Source organism: Neomonachus schauinslandi, chromosome 6 (assembly GCF_002201575.2).
Source record: "Neomonachus schauinslandi chromosome 6, ASM220157v2, whole genome shotgun sequence".
In the NCBI taxonomy this organism is placed as follows: Eukaryota; Metazoa; Chordata; class Mammalia; order Carnivora; family Phocidae; genus Neomonachus; species Neomonachus schauinslandi.
The window spans coordinates 99,930,105-99,946,486 of NC_058408.1; the positions used below are offsets into that span (position 1 = coordinate 99,930,105).

Here is a 16,382-nt window from a genome sequence, read left to right on the forward strand (position 1 = left end):
GTGAGCAGGCCCAGCCAGTCCCCCAGGAGCAGCCTCTTCCCTCCCGATGCTCCCCGATGGCAGACCCCCAGCCCCCTCCCACTTAGATCCCTGGGGTTTTCCTCACTGTCTGGGCTCCCAGTGCAAAGGCCATCCTACCCCATGATCCAGGAGAGCGAAGGCAATGCACTTCACTGGGAGAGCAGAGCTCTAACCAGGCCAAGACTCAGGTAGCTGATCTCAGCTCTGCCGGCGCCTTGAGGTGGGACGTCGGGCCTGCCACTGACCCTCTCTGAGCCTCCGTTTCTTCACATGTGGAAGGAAGGGGCTGCATGAGATCCACATGACCTTCCAGAGTAGATTTGTATTCAGCCTTGGCTGGGTGCTATGGCAGAGTGATTGTCATGCTGAGTGTCTTACCATGATGAGGGAACTGAGGCTCAGAGAGGCTGAGTAACTGAGTGAAGGTCACACAGCTGGGGAGTCAGGTTGGGGCCAGGATTCAGACCTGAACAGCCATCCAACCCTACACTTGACCACCAGGCCACAGTAGCACGGAGTGTTGGCAATCCTGCCCTTGAGGGGCTTATCAGAACCCATGTGTAAGCATGAGAGGATGAGCTGGTACACATGGCAGGGAGGAGCAGCTTTAGGGATTCTGAAAATGGGGGTAGTCAGGAAGGGCTTCCTGGAGGAGGAGGCCTTGCTGTCCTCCCACAAGCTTTGGGGAAGAGCTTTGGATGGTCATCCTAACCCAGAAGGGTTTGTTCCTTTTCTGAGCATAAGGGGCTTTGTCGAGGGTTGGCAGAAGAGTGACTGATCCTTCCTGGGCAGGCTGGTGGACCCAGTTATCCAGAGAGGCCTCCAGGCCCTAGTAGGGAGCTGTTGAGACATTGGAGGGTTCCCAGGAAAAGGGGCCTCCCATCAGCTCCAGCTCCTACCCAGAGAGAGGCCACGTGCTGTCTTCACATATTTGTGGAATACCTTTTCTGTGCCAGGTCCTGGGCCCCAGCAGTAAACAGGGCAAAGCCCTGCTTTATTCTCCTGCAGGAAATATGTAATTCATACATGACCACATCAATAGATGATACAGTTCCAGAGAGTGGTCAGTGCTGTGGGGAAACCAGGCTGGGCAGGGAAAGAGAACTGCACAGCCCAGTCGTGCTCAGTGTGGTACTTGGGGTGGGCCAGGGTCAGAGGGGCCTTCCCTCTAGAAGTGAGGCCCAGCCCAAAGCTGATGGTGACTGGGAGTCCATTGGCCGCAGGGGGGAACAGAAGAGAGTTCCAGGCAGGGAACTGGATGTGCAAAGGCCCTGTGGCTGCGGGGAAGATGCCCAGGGAGGCTGTGGCGGATAGACGGTGTAGGGCCTGGCAGCCATGTGGAGGATTGAGGTATTTGTGTTGTGAGGACCGGAGGCACAACCAGGGGAGTGACGTGGCATTTGTGCATTTTGCAGAGCACTCCCCGGCTTTAGGGCAGGACATGGCTGGCACGGGGGCAGGGGGCTTGCGCTAGCCGGGGCAGTCTTCGGGGGAGTGGCAGTGGCAGCTCGGGCCAGGGAAATACATGGGAACGAGAGGCACTTGGCAGAAGAGAGACAGATGTCCCCGTGCCATGGCCCCTGCTTCCCATCCTCAGACCCGCCCCCTGCTGACATCCGTCTCCCCCTCTCAGGCCTGCGGGTACGGGAGGTCCAGATCGAGGTGTCCCGGCAGCAGGTGGAGGAGCTGTTCGGGCTGGAGGATTACTGGTGCCAGTGCGTGGCCTGGAGCTCCGCCGGCACCACCAAGAGTCGCCGGGCCTACGTCCGCATCGCATGTACGCCGTCCCAACCCCCTACCCCACCCCATTCCCCCGGGGCCCCTTCCCCTTGCCCGTGCCCCCCCCAGAAAGGAAGTTCCTCCTCTGTGGGGGCATCCCTGGCTGAAGATGCCCACCGCAGGGACGTCAGGGCCCGTGGGTGCCCACTCAGAAGAAGCCTCCTAGACCCAGAACGGGGCCACCTCTGGCCTCAGGATTTCTAAGGGCCCCTTTCACCTACTTCTGTAAAGGGAGCTGCCTGCTTCCGCACCATCCTGGGTTGTTCTGTGCTTAGCATCCCAGAGTCAGGGAGGGAAACCTGTTCCCCCAGCTCCACCTGGTGAGGCCCCACTTTGGCGACAAGGAAATGCCCCAGGTCGAGCCCGTTCCCTTGGTGTGCACTCCCACCTAGTGGCTAGAGCGGGGCGCTTCAGGCTTCGGTTCCACCTCATTGTGCCTGGTGACCCCTCTTCCTTCTCCCAGACCTGCGCAAGAACTTCGATCAGGAGCCTCTGGGCAAGGAAGTGCCCCTGGACCAGGAGGTTCTCCTGCAGTGCCGCCCACCGGAGGGGGTGCCTGTGGCTGAGGTGAGGGGGGACAAGGGGAATATACTAGGCATGGCAGAGACCAGCCAGGCTTGGTATTTACTACCAGCCACGGTGCCTCAGCCTCCCAGAGCTCTCCCCATTTCATAGATGGGAATATCAAGGCTTGAGACAGAGAAGGGAACTACCACCTCTGCAGAACTCAGAATGTGTGGACCCCAGCCAGGCCCTCCACAGGCATAACCCCGAGGGATGGGGCAGAGCTGGGGCAAGATCCCCAAGGGCTACTTGGGCAGGCCCCAGGCTCGGTCTCTTGTAAGACTAAGCCTGTGGCCGAATCCTCCTTCCCCACCCAGAAGCCAAAGAGCCAGCTTTATGGACACCAGAGGGTCTCCATAATGCGTGGGCCTAAACATGATGCACCCCACGTGGCCTTTGCCTTAATGGTGAAGGCATGCACTACTAGCTAATGCTTATTTTGCACGTCCGGGGAGCTAAGTACTATTCTTCACACTTTCCACACTAACGTGTTTGGTCCTTGCAACATCCCTGTGGGGTAGATGCTAATAAATGCCGCCCTCCGTTTGATGAAATTGAGGCCGTCCAGCTGCTGGGTGGTTGTCACAAGCACTGGGTTCTGTACCGCCCAGCACAGGGCCTGGCCCGTGGTGGGCCTGCCTCACCGTGTCCCCACCGTGGGCGGCCCTGCATAGAACTGCTGTCCTGGTTTTGGCCGCCCTCCCTTCCCCTCCACAGAGGGCCCACTCCCCGGGATGCAGGTGAGTAGGCAGCGGGCCCTCATGCCCCGCAACCGCACTCCTGCAGGTGGAGTGGCTGAAGAATGAGGACATCATCGACCCCACCCAGGACACCAACTTCCTGCTCACCATCGACCACAACCTCATCATCCGCCAGGCCCGCCTGTCGGACACGGCCAACTACACCTGTGTGGCCAAGAACATTGTAGCCAAGCGCCGCAGCACCACCGCCACCATCACCGTCTACGGTACGGCCCACCCGGGGGCAGCCGGGCCGTCTGCCCACTCACCGCGTCCTGCCCAGGAGGCCAGCAGGGCCCCGGTGGACAGCTGGGCGGCTGAGGCCCAGAGAGGGGAGGTGCCTTCACCGAGATCACACAGCCAAGCTAGCGGTCAAGTCGGGCCCTCCTTGGTTTGGGGTTGGAACGGGGACCAGTCGGTATCCTCATGCCCGAGCCTGGCGTCCCAGCAGAGTGAGGAGCGGCTGCCTCGGCCTGCAGTCTCTTCCTTGCTGTTCCCTTGGGCAGGAGGGGCAGAGCCATAGCTGAGATGCCTCGAGTGTGGTAGAAAGAACCCTATTTAGGGCTCCATTACCGGGTGACCTTGGGTAAGCGTCAGCGCTCTCTGGACCATCGTTTGTCATTGTACAATGAGGCTGGGGATAGACCGTGACCTCCCTGGTCCCCTCTGGTGCTGACGGCTGTAGCCCAGATCTGTCCCCGGTGCTACGGCAGGAGGGGTCCAGTTAGGAAAGGCCAAGCCTTAGCAGAAGGGCCTCGTGTGGGCTGGAGATGGGGTTAGGGGGCCCACAGGTCGCAGGACCAGGCCCGGCAGGTGACACCCGCTGCCCTCGCAGTGAACGGTGGCTGGTCCAGCTGGGCAGAGTGGTCGCCCTGCTCCAACCGCTGTGGCCGTGGCTGGCAGAAGCGCACGCGGACCTGCACCAACCCGGCCCCGCTCAATGGAGGCGCCTTCTGTGAGGGCCAGGCCTTCCAAAAGACCGCCTGCACCACCGTGTGCCCAGGTAAGGCCGCGGGCCAGCCGGCAGCCTGCCCACCCCGGTTCCCAGCCCAGTTCCCAGCCCCACTTTCTGTGCTGTGTCGGCTGCCACGCTCAGGATGGCCGTTCTCTCCCCATTGTGGGGGGCAGAAGGGGCTTGTCCTGGGGCCTGCAGCTGGCGGAGCAGGCCGGATGGGATGCCGCGGCCTCTGGCCTCTCATTCTGTGCCCGGCTGCTAGAGAGACAGGCACAGGCACAGAGCTGCCATCGGAGGGGTGGGCTCTCCTGCCCCCAGGGCCAGGGTCCCAGCGCTGCCTGGGGTCAGTAGGAGCCTGTGCTCCTGCCCTTGACCTAGACACGTCTTGCCCGCCACCCCTAATCCTGCAAAGGTCCTCTCTTCTCCTCTCATCTTCGCCTCACCCTGCGCGTCCTCTTCCGTGGGTCCCTTGCATGCCTGGTTTTGTCCCGGCTCTTATGTTCTTGTGTGTTTGCCTTGGGTTTGAGTCCCTGTGAGTGCCCTGGGCTGCGTCTGTGTGAGGGACCGTGTGTGTGTGTATGTTCTGCCCGCCCACCCAGCGCCCCCGGCCGCGCTGGCACAGGGCCCCGTGGCTGGGGGTGGCTGTGCTTGCGTCTGGCTCCCTCTCCTGCCGTAGCGCGCGGGGACGTGTGTGCGGAACCGCACTGTGTCCCACGTGCTGTGTGCCGTGCTCCCACAGTCGACGGAGCGTGGACGGAGTGGAGCAAGTGGTCGGCCTGCAGCACCGAGTGTGCCCACTGGCGCAGCCGAGAGTGCATGGCGCCCCCGCCCCAGAACGGAGGCCGAGACTGCAGCGGGACCCTGCTCGACTCCAAGAACTGCACGGACGGGCTGTGCGTGCAGAGTGAGTCCTTGGGACGGTAGGGCCCCCTGGGGGTGGGGGCTCGAGCCGGATGAGTAGGGCCCCCCCAGCCTGCCTCAGGCATCCGGTGCGGGCTGCGGTGGAGCAGCCCCTGGGGGCCTCTGCCCACTCGCCACGTGCATCATCTCATCTGCGCGTTTCCTGTCACCTCACCACCCGTTCTCTGCCACCTGTGTCATTGTCTTTCCCTTTATTTCCCTCGACAGATAAGAAAACTCTAAGTGACCCCAAAAGCCACCGTAAGTCCCATTTCATGGTTGTCCTCTTCCCTCTGGGGGATCCCTGGCTCTCCTTGACTGGCTTTTCCAGGGTGTGGGGTGCAGGGCAGGGTGGGGGACAGGGAGACTCGAAGGTGCCCCCTCACCCACCCTCCATGGGGTCCCCCAGCCCCCGGTGCTGCACGCGTCACGACCTCCATCGCGTGCAGGACAGGCAGACCAGCAGCTGACAGAAAGGACACCGTCCCGAGCCTCCCGTGACGGAAGAAGATGGGGCTCAGAGAGAGGAAGGGGCTGACCGGGGATCCAGCCGGGATTTGAATCTAACTAGTTATGTGGCCAAAGCTGGTGCTCTTAGCCTTGCACCCTCAGCTTTCCTCTCTGTGACAGGGCCAGCACCCAGGCCCACACTGTCAACCCGGAGCCCCTCACTGTACCCCCAACAGCGGGACTAGATTCTCCAGGAAACCCGCTGCCCAGCATCAGCCCCAAGGGGCTGGTCAGCTTCCTCCCCAGGCTGTGCTGAGGCAGCCCCAGAGCAGTAAAGCTGCTCAGGCAGATTGGCCTGTGGTAATTAAACCATAATTTCCAAATAATTCCAGAATCATAAAATCAGCAGTGAGGCCCTGGGCCCAGCTCAGAGGGGGGGCTGGGCCGGTGTCCCCCAGTGGTCAGGGAGAACATCAGGAGGCAGAGCCAAGCCCTTGAGGGCCTCCTCTGGCAGCTCTCCTGGGGGCCCGGAACCTCCGGGAGCCCAAAAATGAGGGCGACTGAGGAGAGATGGGGCCAGAAGGCGGCAGAAGCAGGCAGACACCAGGACTGAGCCATGCCCTACCTGCCGAAGGCTCAGTCTGCACCAGGGAAGTGGGGCTTGGAAGGGTCCAGGCAGGGAAAGCAGGCCTACTTTTCTGAGGCCTCCCCACCCCCCAGGAGGGGAGACGGGACTTGTGCTTCCTGGAGCTCCCAAAACAAACAAGAAGGAAGAGCAGGTATCTGGGCTCAGCCTGTGTGCTGTCCCGTGTGGTAGCCACTGGCCACGGGTGGCTCTCTCAACTTCTGTTAACTTAGTTAAAATTAAATACATTGTTAAAGATCTAGTTCCTCAGTCACACCGGCCACATTTTCGTGGCTGTCACATGGGACAACACAGACATAGAACGTGCATCGCTGTGGAAAGCTCAGTTGGATGGCACTGCCGTGTAGACCCTCCCTCTCAACCCTGACACCTTCCTGCCTGGCCCGTACAGGGGTATTTGCAGCTGGGTAGCGGCCTGCCTGGGGGAGGGAAGTGAGCTGTGGGTGGCCTCCCTGAGCCCCTTCCTTCCCCTCCACCTGCTCTCCTCCTCTCCACCGCATCGCCTTGCATCTCATTCCCTCCTCATGCTCCTTCTCTGCCTCCATCCCCACCCCCACCCCCAGCAGAGGATGGAAGTTGAGCTCAGGACGGCCGCTGCAGAGAGTTCTGGGAGCCGGGACCTCCGGCCTGAGGATATGCTGCAGGCTGCAATGGGGCCCTCAGCTAACCTCCTGGCCAGGACAGGACAGACTGAGCCACAGCCCTTGTCTCTGTCAGCAGTGAGCCATGAGTTCACTGTTGGGACAGACCACGAGTCATTTTGCCTGTCTTTCGGCACTGAGAGGAAAGCAAGGCAGGGGACTTGAGGCCATTTTACTTGCAGAGACCGGTGTGCAGAGTGGTTCAGGCTTGCTTGAGGTCCCGGCCGGTCGTGGGGGGGCTGAGACTAGGACCTAGCATAGCGCAGGTCTGCCCCGGGACCTGGGCCTCACGCAGCTCTCCTGTGCCCGCAGTGCTGGAGGCCTCGGGGGACGTGGCGCTGTACGCAGGCCTCGTGGTGTCCGCCTTCGTGGTCGTGGGCGTCCTCATGGTGGTGGGCGTGGTGGTATACCGCCGTAACTGCCGGGACTTCGACACTGACATCACCGACTCGTCCGCCGCCCTCACTGGCGGCTTCCACCCCGTCAACTTCAAGACTGCGAGGCCCAGTAAGCACCTGGGGATACCTGGCGGGGGGGGGGGGGGAGGAGGCAGATGCAGGCTGGGGCACCCAGAGGGGCAGGGCAGCCGGCCAGACCAGCCAGACCGCAGCGGGGGCTCTTGATCCCTCCCGGGGTTTTCCTAGACTTTGCTCTACAGATAACTGGATGAGTGTAGATCAGAGAGACACAGGGAAGAGGAGCAGCCCAGGTGGTGAGTCCCCAAAGCTTCCTGCAGCAGATGACAGTTGAGCCTTTGGCAGCTGAACACTGGGTGGGATTTGGCAAGAGAAGGGCCCCCGGCAGGAGCAGAGGATGGGAGCCGGCCAGTGAGGCACAGCTGGGTCTGACGGCAGCCCCAACCCCTGCAGATAATCCCCAGCTCCTGCACCCGTCGGCGCCCCCGGACCTCACGGCCAGTGCTGGCATCTACCGCGGGCCCGTGTATGCCCTGCAGGACTCAGCCGACAAGATCCCCATGACCAACTCACCCCTGCTGGACCCCCTGCCCAGTCTCAAGATCAAGGTCTACAACTCCAGCACCACCGGCTCTGGGCCAGGCCTGCCCGATGGGGCCGACCTGCTGGGGGTCCTGCCGTCCGGCACATACTCCGGCGATCTCACCCGGGATGCCCACTTCCTGCACCTGCGCAGTGCTGGCCTCGGCCCCCAGCAGCTCCTGGGCCTGCCCCGTGACCCGGGGAGCAGCGTCAGCGGCACTTTCGGCTGCCTGGGTGGGAGGCTCAGCATCCCGGGCACAGGTGGGCTCCTGCTCCGCTTGCCTCTCAGCCCGGCCTCAGCATGTCCCCTCTAGGCATCCCCAGCACCCCCTCCACCGATAGAAGCTAGGACTTCCCTGATCCCTTTTCTCAGATGGGAAACATGAGGCCCAGGGGGAAGAAGGACAATAAAGTAGAAGACTTGGGGTCCAGGCCTTTCTCTGCCCCACTAAGGCAGGGGAACCTTCGACGAGCCACTCTGTAAACCTCATCTGCTAAGTGGGAGAGAATACCTCTTCGTAATTCAACAGACCTACAGAGCACCACTGGGAAGGCAGGGCTGCCCATCTCAGGCTGCAAAGGAAACTGGTAGTTTCCCAGTTTCAAACGGATCTGGGGCTGCAGCTGGCATTGGGGCCTTCTGACTTGGAGTCTCTGCCATCTTTATACCCTTTCACAATGCCAGGGGCCCCTGTGTTACCCGACAAACTCACCACTGTCAGTGACCTGGTCTGTCCTTGTACCGAATCCCCAGAGTTTCTCTCTCCACCCCTTGCTGTTGACCACCTGGATTTTGGGAGATGTATTCCCCCACCCCGGACCTAAGCTAGGAGCCACCCCCCCCACCCCTGTTCTAAGCTCTTAGACTCCCTCCAGCCCCTCCCTGCTGACCTCCCTCTCCCCCTAGGGGTCAGCCTGCTGGTGCCCAATGGAGCCATCCCCCAGGGCAAGTTCTATGAGATGTACCTCCTTATCAACAAGGCAGAGAACACCCTGTGAGTAGAGAGACCTCAGTTCCGGCCTGGGCTGCCCCCCTCCTCTTCCTCTCCCTGCTACCTGTCCACCCTGGGTTCAGATATCATCATCCCCCACTCTGCGCCTGATCCTAAGGCCAGGGGTAGTCCTCCAAGGAAGACACTGACAGATCTTATTCCGTACAAAACCTGCTAGACTAATCACGAAACTGAAAGGCAATTGACAAAGTGGCTGCCTTATGACAAAAGGTTAATATCCTTACTGTGTAAAGAGGCTTTGAACATTTCACTACAGACGTGGTCAGAGGATATGGAGTGATTCACGCATACTCTCTCTGATGCACACACACACCCCCACACACAGAGGCCCGTAGATTCTGAAAAAATATTCAGCCTAATTTGTAGTCAAAGAAATAGTAATTCAAACAGCCATGGGATATTAGGAGTTTTTTACTTCTTGAATTTACAGATTTCTTTTTCATACGATAAAACCTTCATATTGACAAAAACGTGGGGACTCGGCCCCCCATGACACGCTGCTGGGAGCCCAGACTGGTAGCAGCTTTCTAGAGGGCAGTTTAGCAACGCTTGTCCAAAACATCCCAAGAGCGCAGAACCCTTGAAAACGCGAACAAAAATACGGCTGTGAGAACTTGGCCGTGAACAGCAGAAATCTGAGAACAATCTTAAGGCCTGTGCCATCCTTCTGCCTCTCCTTAACCCCTAACCTCTGGGAGCCCCGGGGGAGGGGGTGGAGACCTGTCTTGGGCCACCCAGGAGCCAGGGCAGAGGCGGGAGCCCCACACCACTCCCAGCCCTTGCTGAGCTTCCAGCCTCCCCTCACTGTCTGCCCCGTGCCCTCTGCCATCTCCCCAGCCCACTTTCAGAAGGGACCCAGACAGTACTGAGCCCCTCGGTGACCTGTGGGCCTACGGGCCTCCTGCTGTGCCGCCCCGTCATCCTCACGGTACCCCACTGTGCTGAAGTCAGCAATGGTGACTGGATCTTCCAGCTCAAGACCCAGGCCCACCAGGGCCACTGGGAGGTGAGGAGCCGAGGCTGGGAGGCCGGGCCCGCTATCTGAACCTGCTCTGGGAAGCCTCCAAAGCTGAGAGAAAGCCCCTTTTCTCTTGGCCCCGCCTGGGTGGACCTCTCCACGGCCGTGACCTGTGTGCTTCACCCTGCAGGAGGTGGTGACTCTGGACGAGGAGACCCTGAACACCCCCTGCTACTGTCAGCTGGAGGCCAGGTCCTGCCACATCCTGTTGGACCAGCTGGGCACCTACGCGTTCACGGGTGAGTCCTACTCCCGCTCGGCTGTCAAGCGGCTCCAGCTGGCCATCTTCGTCCCCGCCCTCTGCACCTCCCTGGAGTACAGCCTCAGGGTCTACTGCCTGGAGGACACGCCCGCGGCCCTGAAGGTAAGGCCGCGCCATCGGTTCCGCGCAGCGCCCCCGGCGCACCAGCTGCCGTGCCTTCCCGTGTCCCCCACCCCAGAATTGTGGTACCCCTCTTCCACCATCAGCCTCATGAATCGGTCATTCATTGCTCCAACACTGAAATGGCATCAGACCCCCAAGATACAGAGAGGAATCAGGCACAGTTCTGCCCTCACCAAGCTCCAGGCTAGAGGAGGGGCAGACAGATAGGGGGCTCCGTGACGGAGGGTGAGGAGCACCCGACTGGGAGGGGGAGGGCCTGAGAAGGCTTCACAGCACAGTTAGCCTTAGACCTAGCTCCGAAAGCCAAGTAGGGGTGCCAGGCCGAGGAGGCCGAAGGGCCTTCCGGTAGGCAGAGCCGCTAACGCAGAGGCAGGTGTGTCGTTCCTGCAGGGAACGAAGCCTGCAGGGGCTGTGTGTATGTGACAGAGGGAGAGAGATGGGGCTGGGGAGGTGGGCAGGGCTCAGCTCCCAGCAGCCTTGGGAGCCATGAGCAGGAATTTGGGATCCATCCAGTGGGCGGCGGCATAGACGCGGTGGACCCCTGTTCACAGGCGCTCTTTTGGAAAGCCCCTGTGCTATGCTGGGGAATGGCTGGACAAGAGGCAGAGAGGCCAGCTGAAAGCTGCAACTGGGCCCTGGACACCAGGCAGGGACAGCCGCGAGGACGGGGGGTTGGCCGTTGTGTTAGCAGAATGGACAGAACCCAGTGCCCGATGGGAGGGGGAGGGGAGGGACGGGGAGGGGAGGCGGGGGGGCTGACGGCCAGGTTCTGAGTATATGCAAAAGGACAGACCGTGCCCCTGCATGAGGGAGGGGTTGTGGCAGGTGCCAGTGGTTTGGGCAGGGAGGGCAGAAAGGTGAAGGTGTCAGATTTGGGCACGTAGAGCCTGATGGTGGCAGTGTGGACCTGTGTTAGCACCCTGCCCGCCCCCGCCCCCACCCCCACCCCCCACCCCCGCCTCCAAGTCCCACCCATTGCCTCCCCAGCCCTCCACTGCATTCCTAGGACCTCAGGCTCATCCTAACACCGGAAGAGCATGGCCCCTTGGCCCCATGTAAACCTCTTCCTTCCTTCCATCCCCCTGTGAAGCCTCTGGTCCCTTTCCTGTAGCTCTAGGCCTCCCCCCACCCATGGTCTGTGGTCTCCTCCAGTTCCTGTCTCCTAGTAGCATGTGACTTGTCCCAAACTCCAAGTCACGGACTGAGGCAGCACAGGTGGAAAGGCCTCATGGGAGAGTGAGTGTCTTCTGCTGGGCTAAGCTGGCCTGAAATTCCAGAAGGCCCAGAATGCGTTGGAGGCTCTGGGAAATGCTCTTGCGGCCTGCATCCCTCGGCACTGGTGCATTGACTAGGGTCCAGCTTTGGTCAGAGAATGGAGTAGAGGTCAGGAGGGGAGCTGCCACATTTTGGCTTGATGGCATTCCTTCCTTATCTCTTCAGTCCCCATCTGTCCGTCCATCCGCTCGTCCATCTATCCATCATCCATCCAGCTTGCTGCCCATCTATTTGTATACTCATTCACTCAGCAGTCCATCTGTCTTTCCAGCCATCACCAAGCATTCATTCATCTTTCCTTCCATCTGTCTTTCTATTTATTACCCATCCATTTGTATATCTGTCTGCACGTCCATCTATCTGTCTATATTTATGCATCCATTTTTCTATCTATCTATCTGTCCAGTCATCTGTAAATCCAGTCATCTATCCATCTGTCCCATTATCTGTCCATTCATCCATCTATTCGCACGGTGTGTCTTCTCTGAGCACTTACCAAATGCCTGGCCCCATGCTCCGATGGATGCCTGCCCTCAGTCCTACAGCCTGGCTGCCACTGCCCGCATGTGTCCCCAGACCCCCAGCTTGCAGCAAGAAGAACCCATTGGCCAAGTGTGATGGGCTCCCCCTCCCCATTGCCTCCTGGCCCTCAGGACGTGCTGGAGCTGGAGCGGACGCTGGGGGGGCTATCTAGTGGAGGAGCCCAAACCCCTGCTGTTTAAAGACAGTTACCACAACCTGCGCCTCTCTCTGCACGACATCCCCCATGCCCACTGGAGAAGCAAGCTGCTGGCCAAGTACCAGGTGAGGGCTGGGGGAGGGGAATGAAGCTGGGGAGGGGGGAACATTTGAGGGGCTGCCCAGGGAAGACCAATGCCCCTGCCCAGGCCTTGGCCCTGCCTCCTTCCTCTAGGCTTGCCCCCGCCCCAGTTTCTGTCTCCCTCCCACCCCACTCTTCACACTCCCAGTCATCCTGAGGCACAGCCCCACGCTCGGTGCCCACCGCATGGCACACTCCCCCACACAAATGTCTATACACATCACCTTCAGAGAGGCCTTACCATCTCTAAGAGTGTTCATGCCTGGCAGACCGTGCAGAGGACTCTCCAGTGGTCACGTTCCTGTGCCTGCACCTATCCGCACAACACCATTGAGTCTGCAAGGCTTCCAGCCCAGACATACATGCACACACACACGCGTACACGCATGCACACCCTTGCACACACACTCACGCATCCAGACTTGTGCCTTCTCCCCCATATGCTCCCTTTCTCAGCTGAAGGGCCCTTGACCAGCTCCTCTTCCTCTGCCTGTCCGGATGGAGAGGCCTGCACTGCCCACTGAGAAGTCCCCGCGCTCCCCGAGGCTGGCCTCATCACCAGCCTCTGAGGGCAGGGCAGGCTCGCCTCCGGTCCTTGACCCTGCCGCCCCTCCCTCAGGAGATCCCCTTCTGTCACATCTGGAGTGGCAGCCAGAAGGCCCTGCACTGCACCTTCACCCTGGAGAGGCACAGCCTGGCCTCCACAGAGCTCACCTGCAAGATCTGTGTGCGGCAGGTAGAAGGGGAAGGCCAGATCTTCCAGCTGCATGCCACGCTGGCAGAGGTGAGGCCAGAGGCCAGACCCTCTGTGGGGCCGGGGGGGACAGCGTTCAGGCCCCCATGCTCCCCCCTCAGCTGGGGGGGAGTGCTGTCTCCTGTAAAGATGTGTTCCCTTCACCTCCCAAGTCTGAGCTGGGACCTGCGCGGTTCTGCTCAGAGCCACCACTTGCTGTGCCTGGCCTGTAGCAACATCTAAGTCAGAGAGTGGGTTTTAGGGAGGACAGAGACCATCACCCTTGGATCCGGTCAGCACTTGGCCCAGGCCTGCGGTTCTCCCCCGCTATGAATCCAGACTGAGGTTTACACACCCAGGCCACGCAGGACAACAGTGCTAGAACCTCCTTGCAGCATGGTGTCAAGAACACTGTCCATGGGCCTAGGCCCCGCTCTGCCCCGACCTTGGCATGCGACCCTGGGCACGTAACCTCCCCTTTCTGACTTCATTTCCACACGTGTAAAAGTGGTCCTGTGTGGACTAGACCGTGGCTGAGGCTCCCTGTGGCTTTGTAATCACGAGAGGGCATCAGCATTAGCCTGGGCCAGTGCGTAAGCATGGTGCGCCCCGAGGGCTGGGGGTTGGGCATGCAGCCCTGGCCCTTGGAAGCTTCCAGGCGAGGAGGTCTTTGACTGGGCAGCTGGAGCCTGCCCAGAGCGTGGGGAATGACCGGAACCTCCGTGAGCTCACAGTCCCCGGGCGGGAAGGCTGGAGGGACAGATGCCAGTGCTGTGCAGGGCGGGGGGGGGGGGGGGGGGGGGCGGGGCGCTTTTCCCCTCTCACCTTGCCCCTGCTTTTCCAGACGCCTGCCAGCTCCCTGGACGCCTTCTGCTCTGCCCCTGGCAACACAGTCACCACCCAGCTGGGGCCCTATGCCTTCAAGATTCCACTGTCCATCCGCCAAAAGATATGCAACAGCCTGGACGCCCCCAACTCGCGGGGCAATGACTGGCGGCTCTTGGCACAGAAGCTCTCCATGGACCGGTGGGTGTTGGGCCGGGCCCGTCCCACCCCAGCCTCCCTTTGTCCCCAAGGGGCAGGTGGGGCAGGCAGCCCGACAGTCCAGGCAGGTCCTTCCATCTGTGGTCGATCAGGAGCTCAGGCTCCGGTGTGCTAAATCCGAGAAGCCCATTCCTTGAGGAGCGCCGTGTTCAGGGTGCTGGCCTGTGAGAATGAGGGGAAGCCAGGACACCAGGTGTGATCACCATCTGCACCCCCATGCCCAGGACAGAGCAGGTGTTCTGGAAACGTTTGTGGGGTGACAGAGTATATTTGCATGTCAAAACCCTTCTGGAGAACTTAAAAAGCTCTTCTGGATAAATATAATGGCAACAATAGTCCTTATTATTACATACTTACTGAGAAACCCTTTAATAAACCTGTGTTGAGCAGATGCCACATACAAGACACCTTACTAGAAACGGATGGGCTTTGCAGAGTGTCTAAGGCTTAGTTCCTGCTCTCGGGGGAGCGTGGGGGCTGAGGCCAAGCAGGGAATGGATGTGGGAGGAGGAGAGAATGAAAGGCTAGGTTTGGACAGTCTCTCCTGGGGCCAGTGTCTTTCAATGGTAGTACTAACAGGGATGATGGATGATGACGAGCAAGACAGTTTCCATTTTAGAGAGGAGGAGACCAAGGCTCAGAGAGGAGCAGGGGCCACACAGCCCCCCAGCAGAGGAGCTAGGGTTCAGAACCAGGATTGTGGGACCGCAGAGTCTTCTCACCTCCCAGTGCTCTCTCCATTTCCAAGCTCCCAGGAGGTGCTGGGTGTTTGGGGAGCCCAATGGCCTTCTCCTTCCCTCTGCCAGGTACCTGAACTACTTTGCCACCAAAGCGAGCCCCACGGGTGTGATCCTGGACCTCTGGGAAGCTCTGCAGCAGGACGACGGGGACCTCAACAGCCTGGCGAGTGCCTTGGAGGAGATGGGCAAGAGTGAGATGCTGGTGGCCATGGCCACTGATGGGGACTGCTGAGCAGCCCCGGAACCGTGGGCTGGGAGGGTGGGCAGGAGGCGGGCACAGGGAGGCCCGGGCAGCCTCATGAGAGGCGGTGCAGCCTCTGCTGTCCCCCAGCTCACAGCCGGAGTCGCTCTCTCCTCCTCCCCTCGCCCCACTCCAGACCACGACCAGCCTTAGCAAATCCATGTACTCCGTTGTCCAGAGGACCCAGTGCTCCTTCTCTACCCCTTGCTGTCCCTCCTGCCATCAGATCTCTGTGGGGAACCACCATGAGGTCTCTGGAGGCAGCCCGGGGGACCAGGAGGTGGCCCTCCCCACTCCTTCCGCACCACCTACCGCGGCCCCGGGAGCTCTGGGTTACGTTTGTCTAAGTTTCGTCCTTCAGTTTCTCCCTCGGTCCTGGTTTCTCCCTCCCCCCCAGCCCCCTTCTCCTTTCACACCATTTTCCTCTTTGAAGAGTCAAGTACAATTCACACAAACTGCTTTCTCCTGTCCAAAGCAAAAAGGAAAAGGAAAGGAAGAAAGAAACTTCAGACCGCTCGTCAGGCTCCAAGAAGAAAAAGAGCAACACCAAAACCACAAGGGAAAAGAAAAACCCAGTTTCTTAGGAAACGCACATGATTTATTATCCAGATATTTGGATAAGTCCTTTTTAAGAAAAAAAAAAAAAAAAAAATGAAAAACAACACACAAAAAAATAGAAAACTCTTTTCTTGAGTGTGGATGAGTGTGGGCTTGCTCATGGCTCTGGCCAGGAGTGAGCGTGTGTGCATGTGTGTGCGTGTGTGAGAGAGAGATTATCAGGGGGAGAGAGAGACAGAACAGAGAACACCTTGCTGCTAAGGATTCCGTCTTAGACTAACTCCTATAAGGCCTCAGTTTTCCCAGTTGTACAGGGTCAAATGGGGTTTTAGCCATGGTACCGTATTTCCTTCTAAAATCATAAGCAGATGCTGAATCTATAAACCCAAGGAGCCCTGAGGTCTGGAGTGGGGTGGGCTCCTCCCACCCACCCGCCTCCCCAGGCAGATGCCCCACAGGCTCCCTGGGCTCCTGGGGAGTCCTGATTAAGAGGCCTTGGGGTAGAAAGTGTGGGCAAGCTGGGCCAGCTGTGAGCCAGGGACAGTGTTTCCAGTGTCCCAGTCTGGTGGCTCTTGGAGAAGGGGGTGGGGCCCAAGCAGAGAAAGAAGTGGGGCGGAGGGAGATAGAGTCTCCTATGGACGTTTCTCTCCTTCACCCCAGGATGGGACCAGCCAGGTCATCCCTCCACCTAGCAACCCGTAGACTAGGTGGGCTGCAGCATATTGGCATTCTGTTAATGCCCAGGAATCCAGAAACTGGTCTTCCCCAGCCTCAGTTCATCTATAAAACAGAAGCGATGGATAAGAGGGCCTCTAACTGCAGAAGCCTGAGCTTCTGGGCCTCGGTGTGCCTTTGAAGAAC

General features: G+C 59.8%; 1 protein-coding gene across 1 annotated transcript in view; it reads left to right on the forward strand.

Moving 5' to 3' along the window:
- UNC5B (unc-5 netrin receptor B) overlaps positions 1 to 15,622 on the forward strand; it is a 77,907-nt gene extending 62,285 nt beyond the window's left edge. Inside the window, 16 exon segments of the mRNA XM_021699568.2 lie at positions 1,655 to 1,798; positions 2,264 to 2,367; positions 3,151 to 3,331; positions 3,940 to 4,107; positions 4,799 to 4,963; positions 5,188 to 5,220; positions 7,009 to 7,203; positions 7,566 to 7,955; positions 8,602 to 8,689; positions 9,545 to 9,713; positions 9,856 to 10,089; positions 12,039 to 12,065; positions 12,067 to 12,189; positions 12,825 to 12,989; positions 13,783 to 13,964; positions 14,789 to 15,622. Of these exon segments, the coding sequence (XP_021555243.1) occupies positions 1,655 to 1,798; positions 2,264 to 2,367; positions 3,151 to 3,331; positions 3,940 to 4,107; positions 4,799 to 4,963; positions 5,188 to 5,220; positions 7,009 to 7,203; positions 7,566 to 7,955; positions 8,602 to 8,689; positions 9,545 to 9,713; positions 9,856 to 10,089; positions 12,039 to 12,065; positions 12,067 to 12,189; positions 12,825 to 12,989; positions 13,783 to 13,964; positions 14,789 to 14,954 (2,534 nt within the window). The 3' untranslated portion in view covers positions 14,955 to 15,622.
- The last annotated feature ends 760 nt before the right edge of the window (positions 15,623 to 16,382 follow it).